The 16244-nt window shown below is 43.8% G+C and overlaps 1 protein-coding gene across 4 annotated transcripts in view; it reads left to right on the top strand.

The window, feature by feature from the left end:
• Positions 1-2408: 2408 nt before the first annotated feature.
• EFCAB14 (EF-hand calcium binding domain 14) overlaps positions 2409-16244 on the top strand; it is a 46835-nt gene continuing 32999 nt past the window's right edge. For 2 of the 4 annotated variants that reach the window (XM_055139197.1, XM_055139198.1), the window contains exons 1-3: positions 2409-3530; positions 5400-5548; positions 15605-15750. In XM_055139197.1, coding sequence (XP_054995172.1) covers positions 3349-3530; positions 5400-5548; positions 15605-15750 — 477 coding nt within the window. In that variant the 5' untranslated portion in view covers positions 2409-3348. The remainder of the gene's footprint in view (positions 3531-5399; positions 5549-15604; positions 15751-16244) is intronic. The other 2 variants (XM_055139194.1, XM_055139196.1) reach the window with 2 other exon arrangements.

The raw sequence follows: 16244 nt of genomic DNA on the forward strand, positions 1-16244 counted from the left end.
TAAGATACAATCAAGTCATATCTCTAGAAAGAGACAGTATAAATGTCCTAATATGGATGTGGTAGCAAAGTTAGTTGAAGTGACTTTCTTCTAAGAGACTCAAAGCACTTTGCTTTAAATGTCATCTACATCTGGTGACTTAAATAAATAGACACACCTGGTGACATATATATATGTAATTACATAATTATATGTGTATGTGTTTGTGTGTGTAATCTAGGCCCCAAACTCTGTCCAGAGTAGTGATAGTAAACAGCCCATCTGAATATTGAGTTGGCTTTTCACACTTGCCCCAAACATGTTCTGCCATATCTCAGTAAATGGCAGTCAGTCCTCTTTCCCAGAAGACAGCCATCACTTTTCATTCTTTCCACCTTTCATCTAACCTGTGAGCAAACTCTGTTAGTGCTATCTCAGGAGGCCACAAGAACACTCGGTATCCCCACCACTGCAACCTTAGTCTATCAACAGCATCTCTACCTAGACTGTCCCCCACTTTTTCTGGGTTCTCTCTCTTTCTCTCCTTTGTCTTTCTCTCTTCTTATCTCTCTGTCTCTCTCATTTTCGTTCTGTTTTGTTGTACTCAAGGTTTACTCTTGGCTCTGTGCTCAGGGATCATTCTGGCAGGGCTTAGGGGACCATCTGGGGTGCTGGAGATCAAATCCAGGTCAGCTGGCCACATGCAAGGAAATCGCCCTATCTGCTGCATTATCTCTCTGGCTGCAGTAAAAATTTTAGGTACTGTGAGTTACAATATTGTTCATGATAGGGTTTCATGCATAAATGTTCCAACACCACCAGCCCCCCAGCCCTAGCCTGTGTCTCCCATTCTCTTTTTCACCGTGTCACTGATCTTTTAAGCATTCTTTGTTGTTTTTCTTTTCTTTTTTTTTTTTCTTTTAAGCATCTAACCCAGAGAATGCCTCTTCTGATGGAAAGAAGCACTAATGGTTTCCCAAAGTCTTCACTGTGAACTGGAAGGTCTGACAAGCTCTGACTCCTCATTTCCTGTGTTTTTTCCTCTCTGCTCTGCAGGTCCAGCCACATCAGGTCGCCAGGTCAGCCCTTCCTCAAGGTCAGGAACCCTCATTGTTTGGTTTTGGGGCCACACCCAACTGTGCTCAGGGCTTACTCCAGGATCTGCTGCTCAGGGATAATCCCTGGTCCAGCTTGGATATTGGTTATCAAATTCTGGTCAGCCATGTGGAAGGCAAGTGCCTTACCCACTGTATCAGTCTCTCACCAAACATCTTCTTCTCATAAGATCACTACTATCTTATGTTTCAATTTTCCTCTTTCCTTTTTCTTTGGGGGCCACACCCAGCAATACATGGTGGAGGAAGGGCTGCTCCAATCTCTATGCTCTGGGCTTGCTCAGGTGAGGATAGAGTAGTGCCGGGGATCAAAGTCTGGCTCCCCACCTTCTTAAAAAGCATGTGCTCAGCCAGTTCACCTATCCTTCAAGCCCTCAATTTCCTTCTCAATACTCATCACTGCCTGACATTTACTATATTAGCCTGTTGTTGCTTTTCACCGTTAGAATATAAATGGCAGGAATCAAGTTGACAAGGGAAATACAGGGTGTCCAGTTAAATTTGAATTTAAGATAAACGAGTTAACTTTTCAGTAAAATGTCCCAAATGCTGCACGGGACACATTTTTTAAAAAGAAAAAAAAAAAGTTCAGACCGAGTGTTCAATGGGCTGGAGCTAGGTTCTGCATGCAAGAGCGCTGCACAGGTGATTCAGACAGCACACAGTCCCCTCAGCGTTACCAGGAGTGACCTACGCAGCATGCTGAAATACTTCACCACTACCCCCAACACCACCGGGTGTGGCCCTCAAGCACCAAAAAATAAAGTTCATCTAAAGTTCAAATGCTGGGTTCTAATTTGTTCAACGTGGCATCTCTGCTCAGGAAGGCAGGCACCATGGTGATTTTGCTCAATTGCTGTATCTCCCATGCTAGAACTGCTTCTGACATGCAGCGAGCTCTTAATAAATATTTATTGAATGAATACATGTCAACCAGGTCATTAATCTGTTACACACCTACACTTGGAATCCACAGCCCGCGCGTCAGAGGGGCGGGGCCCCGGAGCCGGCCAAGTCCAGCTCCCAGCTGAGCCTACAGCGCGGATGACCTTCCCCAACAGGTCGCGAAGCCCACAGCTCTTCCAGACCCCGCCACGGCTCAGCCGGAAATAAACTTCCGCCCGGACTCAGGTGAGCAGCATGTCCCCGGCTGCGCGCCCGAGGGGCGGAGCCTCCCGGGCTGTGGGCGGGTCCCGAGCCTCACGGTAGCCCGGGTCCCTTTAACGCCCCGCCTCCCCGTCCCCACGAGCGCCCGGGTGTGACGTAACCAGGCCGGCGGCCAATAGGAGCTCCGGTTACTGGCAGGCGGCGCCGGCGGCCGCTGCCAAAAGGGAAGTGAGCCGGGGCTGGAGCGATGGCCCGGGTGTGGAACCTGCGGCCGCCGCTGCCGCTAGCAGCCCGTCACGAGCAGCCGCGACTGCAGCCGCAGCGGGGGCCGGAGTCGCGGCTGGAGTGGAGGCGGTGCGTGTGAACGGCCGAGAGTCGCCCGTGCCGAAACACCTCCGAGTCGGGGCGGGAGCGCTTCAGGTGGGCTAAAGTCGAGGTCGACCCCTCGCCCCGGCCAGCCGCGCTCTCCACGCCAGAGCTGGGGGGGCTCCTGGCGCGGAGCCCGGCGCTGTCGGTCTCGGCTGCCTTCACAAGTCGGGCCAGAGGTCGGTGATCCTCAGAGCCGGCCGTATTCTCGGCGCCCAGGCTGGGTCAGGGTTGTAGCAGCTGGGCGCCCTCTCCTGTGGGCCCCCCCTCGCCAGCCAGGCGACCCCCGCGCCTACCCGGTCTCGGTCGCCTCTCCCGTGCAAGAACAAGTTTCATTTCCCCTGTCCGGTGAATATCCTGCTCTGGAAGTCTTAACACCGAGCTGTCCTTCCCTAGTGCCCGGAGTCCCCTTCGAAATAGTCTCTGCTTCTCAGAGCCGGGAATCTCGTCCTTGTCCTGCCATTGAGAGATGAAGGATGCCCCCTAACACCCTCTTAAGTAAATGACTCCATGCCCAGGTCCTGAGCCATTCGGATCCCCACCTTTGGTGCCATCTCCGTGACTCCTGACTCCGTGACTCCGTCTGAATTCCAGTTTCCTCTGGGCTCCCGTCTCCAGCACCAGCGGATCTGGTCAGTCCCACCCGGGGTGGGAGTGACCAGAGGGCTCTGGCCCAGAATTTCCCACCCTGGAAGGCAGCCCCAAGACTGGGAGAGAACTGGGCGTTGGGTACGAACCCGGCAACCCGGGAGCGGGTGCCCCACTCACCCCGCACAAGAAGATGAAGAAGCGCAAAGAACTCAATGCACTGATCGGCTTGGCCGGGGACAGCCGGAGAAAGAAGCCCAAGAAAGGCTCCGGCCACCGCCTGCTTCGCACTGAGCCGCCTGATTCAGACTCCGAGTCCAGCTCTGAGGAGGAAGAAGAATTCGGTATCATTGGAGGTCGCTCTGGCTTCGTCAAGTGAGTTATGCCATGGTGGTGGGGTGGACAGGGGAAAAGACAGCTCCTTGGAGTATCAAGAAAGTTATTCTGTTCCCCAGGAGGGAAGGAGTTCTTGAGATGAAGAAGGAGTGGTGGAACTTAACAGGCAAAGAGAAGTGCTCTTCCGGATAAGATGAGAGGATTCTAAATGAAGAGTAATTTGGGGATCTGATTTTTGGTTTGTTTTGTTTTGTTTTGTTTTAGGGCCACACCCAGAAATGCTCAGGGATAACTCCCAATTCCACACTTCAGGAATAACTCCTGGCAGGCTAGGGGATCATAATGGGGTGCCAAGAATCAAACCCTGCTTTGCCGCATGCAAGGCAAATGGACTATCCACTGTACTCTTTCTGGCCCAGTATCTGCTTCTTAAATGTGAAGAAGAGTTCAGTAACTTGGGCACTGTGCCATGGCCCTTTCTAGATTTCTGCTGTACCAACCTGGGAGTAGCAAATACACCAACACAGGAACACCAGAGCAGAGCAGTTCTGAGGACTTAGATGAGGGTCCAGGATGGGGCTCAATAATAGACCACATGCCTGGATTCATTCACTGACAGCAAATAAAATAAGAGAGACAGGAAGCTTGAGTCTGAATTTTGATGAGTGGGAAACGTGAAGTATAGATAGAGCTGTCAACCTTGACAGTAGGTGGAGAGGTGTACAAAAAAGGAGGTGAAAGCCAGGGGTGTATATAGCTCAGAGGTAGAGTGCTAGCCTTGCTTGTGTGATGTGAGGCTCTGGGTTCCAAACCAAGCACCTGAAGAAGGAAAACAAGAGGAGGCGGAGGAAGTGCATTCATGAGCCTCTGACTTAGGTCCCAGACCCCTCAATACTGAAAAGTGACCAGGGAGAACATCAAAAAAGAGGCAGTCCCCCTCCCCCCAACCACTTTTAATTGGGGCAGCCTCTTGACATGTCTAGTAGTGAGTTTGGGGGGCATTGGGAAATGGGGCTCATAGGTGAGAAATGTCTGAAAAAAACATGGAGGTACCCTGGGAACACAATAAAATAATATTCTGAGCACATGAAACAAGGGCTAGGCAGAGGTTGACTGCTATGATGGAATTCTGAGGTTTTTGGGTTTTGTCTCAAATGTGTACTTTTCTTAAAGGAAGAATTTGGTTTCTGATGAGCTTTGTCAAGTTAGGTAGTGAGGGCAGTCCTGAAGAGCAGATGACACGAAATAGTTCAGGATTAGTTACTCTGTTGGCTTAGCTGAAATCTTGAATACTGGTTGAAGTTATTCAAGGGAATCTAACCCTGTTCAGTGTTTCAGTGTTTTCTTCCTTCTGAACTGATAAGCTGGAGCGTAACAGGTGTCCACTTGAACTTATAGTTCTGTTTCTTCCATTGGTAATAAAACTTGCTCAAAAACTTGAGATTTCATTTAAAAAAAAAAAAGTGAGGTTTCAACAAAGTGGAGCAGATCCCCTAAGGTGGGTGGGTGGGTGGGTGTTGAAAAAGGAATGGAAAGGTAAAGAAATAGCAGCACGGTGGTAGAATTACAAAGATGAGCTGGTCTATATACTTTTCTACTTTGCACTTGATCCAAAGACTGAGCCGATAGTAATTGCAGTGAGCTTGGTGCTCACAGGTTTTTCCTGTAACCCACAGAACTCCCTCTGTTGAATAAAGTTTGAGACAGTTGTATCTAATAGATGAATTCTTCCTAGGTCATACTAGTTAGTCATTTCCAACCTCCTGTGCAAATATGTGTGTGTTCCCTCGTAACTCAACTGCTAATACATTAGGGAAGGTCATTACATAGTGACCTATGGATACTGTTTCCAGTACACCTCTGCTGGTAACCACTTTAGTACTCTGTTGAATTTGTTCTCATGATTAGGGGAGACTACGTCCGCTGCTGCAAGATCTGTTATCCCCTCTGTGCTTTTGTCATCCTTGCTGCCTGTGTTGTGGCCTGCGTCGGCTTGGTGTGGATGCAAGTGGCTCTCAAGGAGGATCTGGATGCTCTCAAGGAAAAATTTAGAACAAGTAAGTGATCTGCCTTTCTAAATATGACCTTGGATCTTTTCCTGATTTTAGGAGAAAGTGGACCTGAATTAAAGAACTTTGCTCACTCTGATGAAGCATTGGTACATTTTATAATAATTACAATATGGTAATGGATGGTTGTTTTTAAACATACAAAGAAAACAGAGCTATTTTAAAATTGTCCTGTCAGGACAAATAGAATCTAAAATATTGGAGTAGTAGTCAGCACTTAGGGTAGAGAAGGGAAGGCTAGTATTTTAAGATTCTAGAACCTTGGTTACCCTCCACCTGTTGGCAGAATCAACACTGGACAACTTCCTCTTTAGAAGTCCATTTAAGAAGGAATGTGGGAGTGTCTGTCAGTCTCCTCCTTAGACAAGAACATAGTAATGGGCAGCAATAACAGCCAACTTATATAGAGTGCCATGTGCAAGTCACAAATACATATTTGTCTCATGAGTGAATTTTAAAGTTTGAGGCTTTTTCTAAGTTGTAGACCATCTAAATTATACAGGTTTATTTTGCACACCCAAAGTCCTTGATCATATTATTTAGTCATTTCAACCTCCTAGCCTGATTTCTGTGTGGTCCCCTGTGTTCCCTGGAAATAAATTGTTCATTAGAGATGATCATTGTGTAGTGACTTATGTATGTTGTTTCTAATAAAGCTACATTTGTCACTTTACGATTAATATTTTTGGCTCTAGATTTTAAGAATTAATTTTCTAAACTAAAGAATCAATTTCCCAATATTTTTGTTTGTTTTATTTGGGGGCCACATCCAGTAGTGCTCAGGGCTTACTCCTGGCTCTGTGCTAGGATCACTCCCAGGGGCCTGGGGGTGCCAGGTTGGAACCCTGGTCAGCCACATGCAAGACAAGCTGCCTACCTTCAATACTATTTCTGAACCCTTCACAAATATTTGAATCTTAATTACTACCACATTAATTATCATACCAGGAAATTGATCGCCAAGCTTTTAAACCTCTTTAGAAATATGGTCCTTGATCTGGAATAGAGTTGTTTCCTTTCCATCTTAGGAGAGCACAATATCTTACCTTACCTTTACTCCTACTTCTTGCTACCCGCAATTATTTAAGTTCTAAATCTGTTTTAAAGACAATTAATCCTTAGTTAATGTGTTGATGACATTCCTACTAATGTTGAAATACTAACTTTAATTTTCTTCTGATTGAGGGGATGGGATTGGACAAGCCACAATTCTCTACCAGAATTCTCCTAACCTATTTATTTTATCAATCAGAATACAGTATAAAAAAGAATGACATTTGTATTCTGGTTATTTTCCCTCCTGAATGCTTGTTCTTACCAGTATCACAAAGTGTTTTTAACATGTTCTTTCTAAGGAATAATCATAACTTGTAAATAATCATAGCTTGTCAGAAATAATATTTACCTGTTAATGATCATTCAAAACAGCGCTTTTTTTTTCTTTTTTTTTTTGCTTTTCGGGTCACATCCAGCAATGCACAGGGGTTATTCCTGGCTCTGCACTCAGGAATCACTCCTGGCGGTGCTGAGGACCATATGGGATGCTGGGAATCAAACCCGGGTTGGCCGAGTGCAAGGCAAACGCCCTACCCGCTGTGCTATCACTCCAGCTCCAAAACAGCTCTCTTTCACATCACCTCTCAGTATATACTTGGGCTTCCTAGATTCCTGCTCTACCTTGTTTTGATTATATATAGCAATTATTTCTTTTCATATATTTCAACTCCTTCCTGTCTCTGTGTTTACAGAACACCCTTTGAAGAAATTCAGAGCATTTTTTTGTTTGGAAATACATACCGAAAGTGTCTTCATGTTACAGGCCTGGCAGTCAATTACTTGTTAGCACCAACTCCTAAAAGTACCATCTGCAGATACCAGGAATTGTATCATAGACTATGAGACCAGGAATTGTATCCTAGATTACTTTCTGCCACTGAACAACATTGCCTTGGGACCTTGATTACATTTTTTAGCCAGCTGAATAAAGCAGATTTAGGCCAGTCAATCCATCTACTATTTTTGCTTTGATTGATTTACTGTGTTAGCAAACACCAGCACCTGTGACATCTAAAGCAGGACTTCTAAGGGAGTTGGGACCTAGAGCATCATCCAGAGACTGAATGAATTTTGATCACTTGCTTTTTGTGTAAACCATAATCTTGACTATGGTCAGTTTTATTCAGTTTAAGTAAATAATCTTTATTTAGCTTATGCTTCTACATTAAACATATTTTAATAGTGCCATTACCCCTTGCTTTGTAAGAGGAAAGTAGAAGTCACTAACTCAAATGAGGCCTCCCCAGCTTTATTATTATTATTATTATTATTATTATTATTATTTTAGAAATTCTCTTGTTTTTGACTTCAATATATTTTCCAAGGCACTTATGTGCAAAGGCGGCAGAATAAGTGAAATATATGGAATAGGAAACAAAACTGAGAGGCTTGGCATATTTCCTTATGGCCAAGGAGTAACCTGATTCTTAAGCCAGTAGAACCGGCTAGCCTTGGGACTCTTAGAAGTCAGTTTTCTTTTTCCAGTTCTAGGTACTTGGGATGATGTCCACAGTTATTCTAAGGAAGTTTGTATTCTTTTTGTTGCTGTTGTTTTGGTGACTCTGAGGTTACTCCTGGCTCTGCACTCAAGCATCACTCCTGATAGGTTCAGGGGACAATATGGGATGCCAGGGATCAAACCCAAGTTGGCTGCATGCAAGGCAAGCAGTACTGTACTACCCACTGTACTGTTTCTCTGCCTGGAGGTTTGTATTAACCATTTCTCTTTGCCACTCAACTCTGAAATGCTAGAGTGAAGGGAAAGAATTTGGAAGAGAGAGAAGGAAAATTTTTGTGGTCAGACAGGCAGAGTAGCAATTTAGTCTTGTAGTATAGAACTTAAAATGGTTCTATGGGGCCCAGTAGAACTAGTTCAGGGATTAAGATGCTTGCCTTTCGTGAGACTGACCCTGGTTTGATCTCCAGCACTCTATGTAATGCCCCAAACCCTGCAGGAATTACTCCTGAAACCCAGAGCCAGAGTAAGCGCCAAAGTAAGCCCCAAATTCTTCCCACTTGACGCCCCCCAACCCAGAAAAAAAGGTTGTGTGTTAATGAAGCCATAGGCTGAAGGGTCTGTGCCAGCTAGAGTATATAGTAATAGTGGTGGTCCTAGGAGCAGATTTTGAATTATGGCTTGCTCATTATTAGCTATAAAACTTGGACAAGTCACTTATTCTTTCTGAGCTTTCATTTCCATCCATAAAACATAAAGATGCATTTGTGCTACCAAAGCACTTTGGGCATTCCTCTGTTCTAACATCTGACATGCTGTATAGTAATTCCATAATGGTGCTTCCCACTGGACTGAGAGCTTCAGGGTCTTTTGTATGCCTTAGAGTCTCAGAGTATAGAATCTGGCACATAGCAGGGGCTCAATAACAAATCTAATACATTAAAAGTTTTTCGACACTAAAAAGGGATTTTTTTATACAATAGCATAAAATTCTGCTATTGGCAATATGTATATTCTGTCTGAAAGGTATGTATAGAAACCTCCATTTCCTGATCGTAGATATGTGTTTAGTGTTAACACACTAAATTTGAAATTAGTTGATTTCTATGTTGAAAGGAGATGAATTAGTAATTGCAAGTTGCTTATTTGCTTCCTTATTTGTGTAATAAAGTGCCTTGAATTGTCCCAATTCTTAAAGTTCATATAGGTTTTAGTCCTCAGGATCCAGAATGTTTTAAGGGCTTTTTAGCTTTATATATTTATTAATCACTGTAATCCAGTTTGTTTATGTGATTATCTTATTTCCTCATGCATGTCTGTCTTCTTTAATTGTACAAACGGGCCGGAACGATAGTGCTGTTAGTAGGACACTTACCTTGCATGTGGTTGACTGGGATCAATCCCCTGCATGACTATATTGCCCCCTGAGCCAGCCAGGAGAAAGCTCTGAGCACAGGCAGGTGTGATCCAAAAAGTGGGGGGATTTTTTTTTTTTTTTTTTTTTTTTTGCACAAACAACAGAAAAGAGAATCCATGTCCCCCTTGCCATGTTTGAGTAGCTGAGAATGGCAGACACATGTAGGATGTGTTTTTTTTTTAACCTAACTGAAAATGTAAAAAGGTGAATTTAGCTGCATTAATTTCGGCAGGAAAAGGGTTCTTGGTTCTAGATGAATATACTCCTTTACACCATTTGTAAATCAAATGTTACATTATAAAGACTTGAGGGTTGAGGGATTAGGATTAGGTTTTTTTGTTTGGTTGGTTTTTTTGTTTTGTTTTGTTTTGTTTTTTTTGCTTTTTGGGTCACACCCAGCGTTGCTTAGGGGTTACTCCTGGTTTTGCACTCAGGAATTACTCCTGGCAGTGCTTGGAGGACCATATGGGATGCCAGGGATCGAACCTGGGTCGGCCGCATGCAGGGCAAACGCCCTATCCACTGTACTATTGCTCCGGCCCCTAGGATTAGTTTTTAAGGATAGAGTTAAGGTTAGGAAAAAATACGCTAAAATTATTTAAGGATGTTGGGATCAGAGCAATATTACAGCAGGTAGGGCATTTGACTTGCATGTAGCCAACCCAGGTTCAATCCCTAGCACCACATGTGGTCCCCAGGAGTGAGTGTTTCCTGATCTCTGGAATGAGTGAGTAATTCCTGAGCTCTGCCAGATGTGACAAAAAAATAAGACAGTTAAGGGTTTTCAATAATTTATTTTTATTTTTAAAAATGGTACACTTATTTTAATGAAAAAACTAATTTTTTAATCTAGTAATACTGACTTTTCAGGTCACGGCTTGCTTGTGACAGGGGTACTACCACAACGCCTAATTTAGTGGGCATTTTTGTTTTTGAATCTGTTTGTTGAGTGGGTTTTTGTTTTTCTTTTAACTTAATGGGATGAAATTACTTTATTTCATACCCTGTGTGCTTCACTGGGCAAGCATGTGGCATTTCTGTTTCCCTTGCACGGGACTGCACGGCCATATAGACCTTGTCTCTGTCCTCTAATAGCTCAGTCGTGAAGGAGATAAGTGAGTAGTGACCACACAGTAAGTGAAGGAGTTTGGAATGGAAAAGAGTACAGAAGTGCCCTAAGATGAGGGCTCAGCTATTTGTGCTAAGTCTTGAAAGTCATTAGCTCAGCTTAGGTGGCAGATGAAGAAAGAGCAATCAAGGTCAGCTAGGCAGAAAAAATAGTCAGTGCAGTGTCACAGAGACTCAAAGAAGTTGGCGTGTCAGGAAAATCATTAGAAAGTAAATTTATTAGATGATTAGGAAGTAAATGCAGAGGTAGGTAAAGTGATAAGAAACACTTATATGCAGAGGCCAGATTCATTCAATCAAGAATCATTATGGATGGCCAGAAATGTGCCAGGTATGTAAGAGTTGACCATACAGAAATGAACCAGAAATGACTTAGAACTTAGATTTTAGTAGATTGCTTTGTCCTTTGTGCCTTTTTTTTTTTTTTTTGGTTTTAAGGAAAGCAAACAAAGCAGTCTCTGACTCAAAAAAAAAGACTTAGGTTTTGATTTTGATCAATATTTTATGATCAATAATATAGAAAAGGGAAAAATGCTCTTAAAGAAGAGAAAGCTCTTTTTTCAGGCCTCTGTCTTCAGGCTGGCAAATCTCTAAATCTTTCAGGAGATACTATTTCCCAAAGGAAAGGTCAAATACCACCCTGTACTTAACATTTTTCTGTATCTGTTGATTCGCTTTGAGCCTTTGGTTGGTTTAAGAAAACACCATTCTGGGCAGGAGTGATAATACAACAGGTAGGGCATTTGCCCTGCAGGTGACTGACTCAGGTGGCATCCCATATGGTCCCCTGAGCACCACCAGGGGTACATTCTCAACACAGGGCCACGAGTAACCCCAGAGCATCACCAGGTATGACCCAAAAAGCTAAAACAAAACAAAAAAATCATGCTTATGAAAAGGATTGAAAATATTAGTCCTCATAGTAGTACTTGAAAGATATTAAGAACTCAACATTTGCATTTGACCAGTTTGAGATAGATACATAGTAAATATAAGCTTCTGGAGGTATAACTTAGGAGTTCATCGTGAACATTAAAGGACTAAGTTTGTCTTTGTTGACTAATTCAAAAAATGCCTTCATAGAGCTGGTCAGTAGTTGACATTTATTCATCATTTATTGTACACTTGATGAACTAAGTTAGTAGTAAATAGCCATTTTTTTACTTAATTCTAACAGTCCTGTGAAGTGTATTTTTATCTCTGTGTAACCAACGAGGAAATTGAACTTAAACTTCTTGAATAATTTTACTCAAGATCACATTACTTAGAGGTGAGATTCAACTCCAACTATTTCTGCTGATGTTCTTTGTTATCATTTTTAGTCTCCTTAAAAGTTGTATTGCCAGTACTGAAATAGTCCCAATTAAGGGGCTGCACAGTATAGGCTAGATGTGGAGTATTTGCCTACAGGTGTGACGCCCTAGGTTCAATGCAGGTACCACAATAAACAAACAAGATACAAAAGTGTTTAGAAGAGGTGAGCAACAATGGCAGAGGTGCCAGTCTTGACTGCAGCAGTGACCGATGACTCAGAAAAAGGAGGAAGTGGTGCCTAGCCTGGCAAACCAGTGGCATGAGGTAGAGTCCGGCAAATGTGGGTTTCAGCTATTTCCCCAGCTGCATTGATAATCTTGGACTTTTCAAAGACCAGGTAAACTGGTGCCTAAGAAAGGGACTGGTGGAAGGTAAAGACCTTGTACTGCTCCCAACATATGCTTGGCATTGCCTTGTCAAGTGGTACGATATAGAGCATGGCCAGCTGCCCATTGAACACATGATTGTGACACTGCCCAACAGCCGGGCAGTCAAAGTATACCCAGTACAGCTACTGCTTGTGCAGTACAGTATACCCCACTGCTCAATTCAGTCTCACCAATTCTATGAACTTGTATTGAGCCAGGCTTGAGAGCACTTTGAAGTGAGCCCTTACAACAAGACCAAACTGTGGGTCAAGAACTTTTGAGAGGTTGCACAACACGCGTGTCACAGCACTCAAGACTGGGCAGTTGATCATCATGGAAACCCGAACAAGGATGACACTTGACCCACTGTCCATCCATGCATCACAGGCACTGTGCCTGGAGAAGATCAGGAGGAATTCATGGGCCAGTCAGACATCTGTGGACTCATGAATCTGGGTAACACTTACTTTATGAACTCTGCAGCTCAGCAAAGTGTCACAGCTTACCGAATACTTCCTTAACAGCAGTTACCTGGACGAACTCAACTTCTGCAACCTGCTGGGCATGAAAGAGGAGATTGCAGAATTGTATGCAGACCTGGTTTATCAGGCCTGACCTAGCCACCGCTGCTCCATCATCCCTCAAGTGTTCAAGAACAAGTTTGGCCATTTCGCATCCAGTTTCTGAGCTACCAGCAGCATGACTCGCAGGAACTGCCATCATTCCTCCTGGATGGCTACATGAGGACCTCAGTAATGTTAAGAAGAAGGAATATGTGGAGCTGTGTGATGCTGGCATAACCATAAATGTCGCAACAATTCTGTGATTATGGACACTTTCCATGGCCTCTTCAAGTCAACGCTGATTTGCCCTGATTGTGGTAATATATCCGTGATCTTCGATCCCTTTTGCTCCCTTAGTATTCCGCTTCCTGTCAGTCACAAAAGACTTATGGAGACCATCTTTTGTTTCCATGGATCCCCAGAGCAGCATCAGATTGTGGTCCACAAGAGAGGCAAGATCTTCTGGTATTTCTCCAGAAAGGATGATTATGACTAATGTTTTCAGTCACCACTTCTATAGGATCTATCAGCCGAAGGAGTCTCTGAGTGGCATCTTGGACTGGGATGTTATCTTCATATATGAGGTGTCAGACTGGTCTTCTGTCACTAAGAACTCTAGAAAGGACATTGTGCTTCCCATCTATCTGTGGGAGCACAATCCATCCCAAGACTACCACAGTTCCAATTATGGCTTGATGCTTCTTAGACACCTACTTCTGGTGTCAGTGCCCCAAGATCAGCTTTCCTAGGAATCCCTGTATCACATCATGCTGTACAACCTTTTGCTCTACATGATCAGACTCAGCTCTAATGATGAGGATGATGGAGATGAGAGAGACATGGAGGATAAGAGCAGCATGCCTAAGCCTAGTCACAGCTGCCAGGAGGTTTGGCTTGAGCAGGCTGGGCCCAGTACTGGAATTGCAGATGGTATTTGGGCCCCCGTTCATAGCTCCCCTGGACCATCTCACTGGCCCCAGAGGGCAAGGTGCAAGCCTCTATTTACACTGCAAACTATTAGTTCAAATGGAACCAGTGACCATTTGCTATACAACGAAGATACCCTTGGTATCTCCTTCAGTCCCAGCCATACATTGATCTCATCTGGGGCCCAGAAATAAAGAAGCATTTCTCTGACAAGGTGGAGGCAGAGGGCTATGTGCTGAAGAAGGCTCCAGTGTGGCTTCAGGAGTGCATTTAGCTTTTCACCACCACTGAGGTCCTGGAGAAGGAAAATCCGTGGTACTGCCCCTTGTGCAAAAAGCTCCAGCTGGCCAAGAAGTCAGACCTGTGGATGCTGCCTGAGACACTCATTATCCACCTGAAGCATTTTTCCTACACCAAGTTCTCTCAAGAGAAGCTGGACACTCGTGGAATTTCCTCTTTGGGACCTGGATTTCGCCAAGTTTGTCATCAAACCAAAAACGGGGAATCCCCAGAACTGTACAAAAGTGATCTCATTGCCATTTCCAACCATTATGGTGGTGTGCAAGATGGACAGACTACACAACCTTTGCCTGCAACAGGGACAGTGGCCTTTGGCACTACTTTGATGAGATCAGCGTTTCGCCTGTGAATGAGAATCAGATTGAGGCCAAGGCTGCCTACACACTCTTCTGTCAACTCCAGGACATGTCTCATTGCCTTCGATCCCAGTCTGTGGTATCTGCCTCTCCCACAGTATCTTCTACTTGTGGTTCTTCATCCAGCACTGATTCCATGGGTGTAAACTAAGTGCCCCGGACTTGTCACAGGGAAGGAAGTCAACTCTGCTCCCTTCCTTCATTTATCTCCCCATTCACCCAAGCTCTCGTACCTGCAAAAGCCATGAGCATGCCATGCCAGGCATCTCAATTGTGGCTTTTGTTCTCTTGTACAACTGGTTTTTTTGCTTTTTTTTGCCCTGCAGCTAAAGTGGTTGCTTGTCCTCCGGGCAGTTTATTCCCCAGTCTGTGTTTTCCCCATGGAACATTAACCCTCCCACTTATTCTCTATTTATAGTTCCCTTCTCCTGTCCTCAACCCGGGGATGTTCTGAGGAGGCGGTGGTGGGTGCACCTGAACAGAGTGTATTTTCTTTTTTTTTTTGTTTTGCTTTTTGTTTATTTATTTTTTTTGGGGGGGTTTTTGGGTCACACCTGGCGATGCACAGGAGTTACTCCTGGCTCTGCACTCAGGAATTACTCCTGGCGGTGCTCAGGGGACCATATGGGATGCTGGGATTTGAACCCGGGTCGGCCGCGTGCAAGGCAAACGCCCTACCCGCTATGCTATCACTCCAGCCCCTTGTTTTGCTTTTTGGGTCACACCCAACAATGCACAGGGGTCACTCCTGGCTCATGCACTCAGGAATCACCCCTGGCGGTATTCAGGGGACCATATGGGATGCTGGGATTTGAACCCAGGTCGGCCTCGTGCAAGGCAAACGCCCTACCCGCTGTGCTATTGCTCCAGCCCCTAGAGTGTATTTTCTTATTGAGGACCCTGTACCTTCCCCTGTACATATATTGAAAACTGACTGTGTTGCAAAAAAAATAAAAATATTAAAGTAACCCCAGTTAAAATGGAGTTCTAGTATACATTCACATAAAAAAAAAAGTAGTTGGTATGAATGAATTCAGTCCTTATCTTCCCAGAATTAAGTTTTATTAATCTAGCTTTCTTTTGTAAGGTATGATCATGTTTTCATCTTGGAGCCATGGGGGAAATTTATGGCAGTTTATGGTTCTTGTTTTGCTTTCAGTGGAATCTAATCAAAAGAGCTCATTTCAAGAAATTCCCAAGCTTAATGAAGAACTAATCAGCAAACAAAAACAACTTGAGAAGATTGAGTCTGGAGAACTGGGCTTGAATAAAGTCTGGATAAACATCACGGAAATGAATAAGCAGGTAACAAAAATATGAATTTATCTCTATGTAAGCTACGAATACTTACTTTTAGTTGCTTAATATGTTTGTAGGTATAGGAAATTCAGTTGTTTTATTTCCTGAAATTGTATTTTGCGTAGTGATTCCAACATATTAAAAAGTAAAACAGACAATAATTAATGCATTTAACAAATATTTAAAGTGTTAGCCCTTTCTGCAAAAGAACAATTTAATTAACTTATTTAGAGAAAGTTGGAAATACAGCTTTTACTAAGATGCAGCATAGGTGTCAAAGAGTGCCATTTAATCAAGAAAAATGGGTTGACTGTTTTTATTAGATAAGAGAGTTTATTTGTTTAATAGAGCCTACAACACAGCCTTAAGGTGTAGTGATAGACACTATTCTGAAACAAAAGTAGAAGCCATCAACAGCTAATGATAGTTGTTCTACAGTAGCTGAAAAGAAGGAAGCAGTTTTAAATACCTTGGCTAAACAAGGAAGTCTAAAGCATAAA

The sequence above is a fragment of the Sorex araneus genome, chromosome 5 (assembly GCF_027595985.1).
Source record: "Sorex araneus isolate mSorAra2 chromosome 5, mSorAra2.pri, whole genome shotgun sequence".
In the NCBI taxonomy this organism is placed as follows: Eukaryota; Metazoa; Chordata; class Mammalia; order Eulipotyphla; family Soricidae; genus Sorex; species Sorex araneus.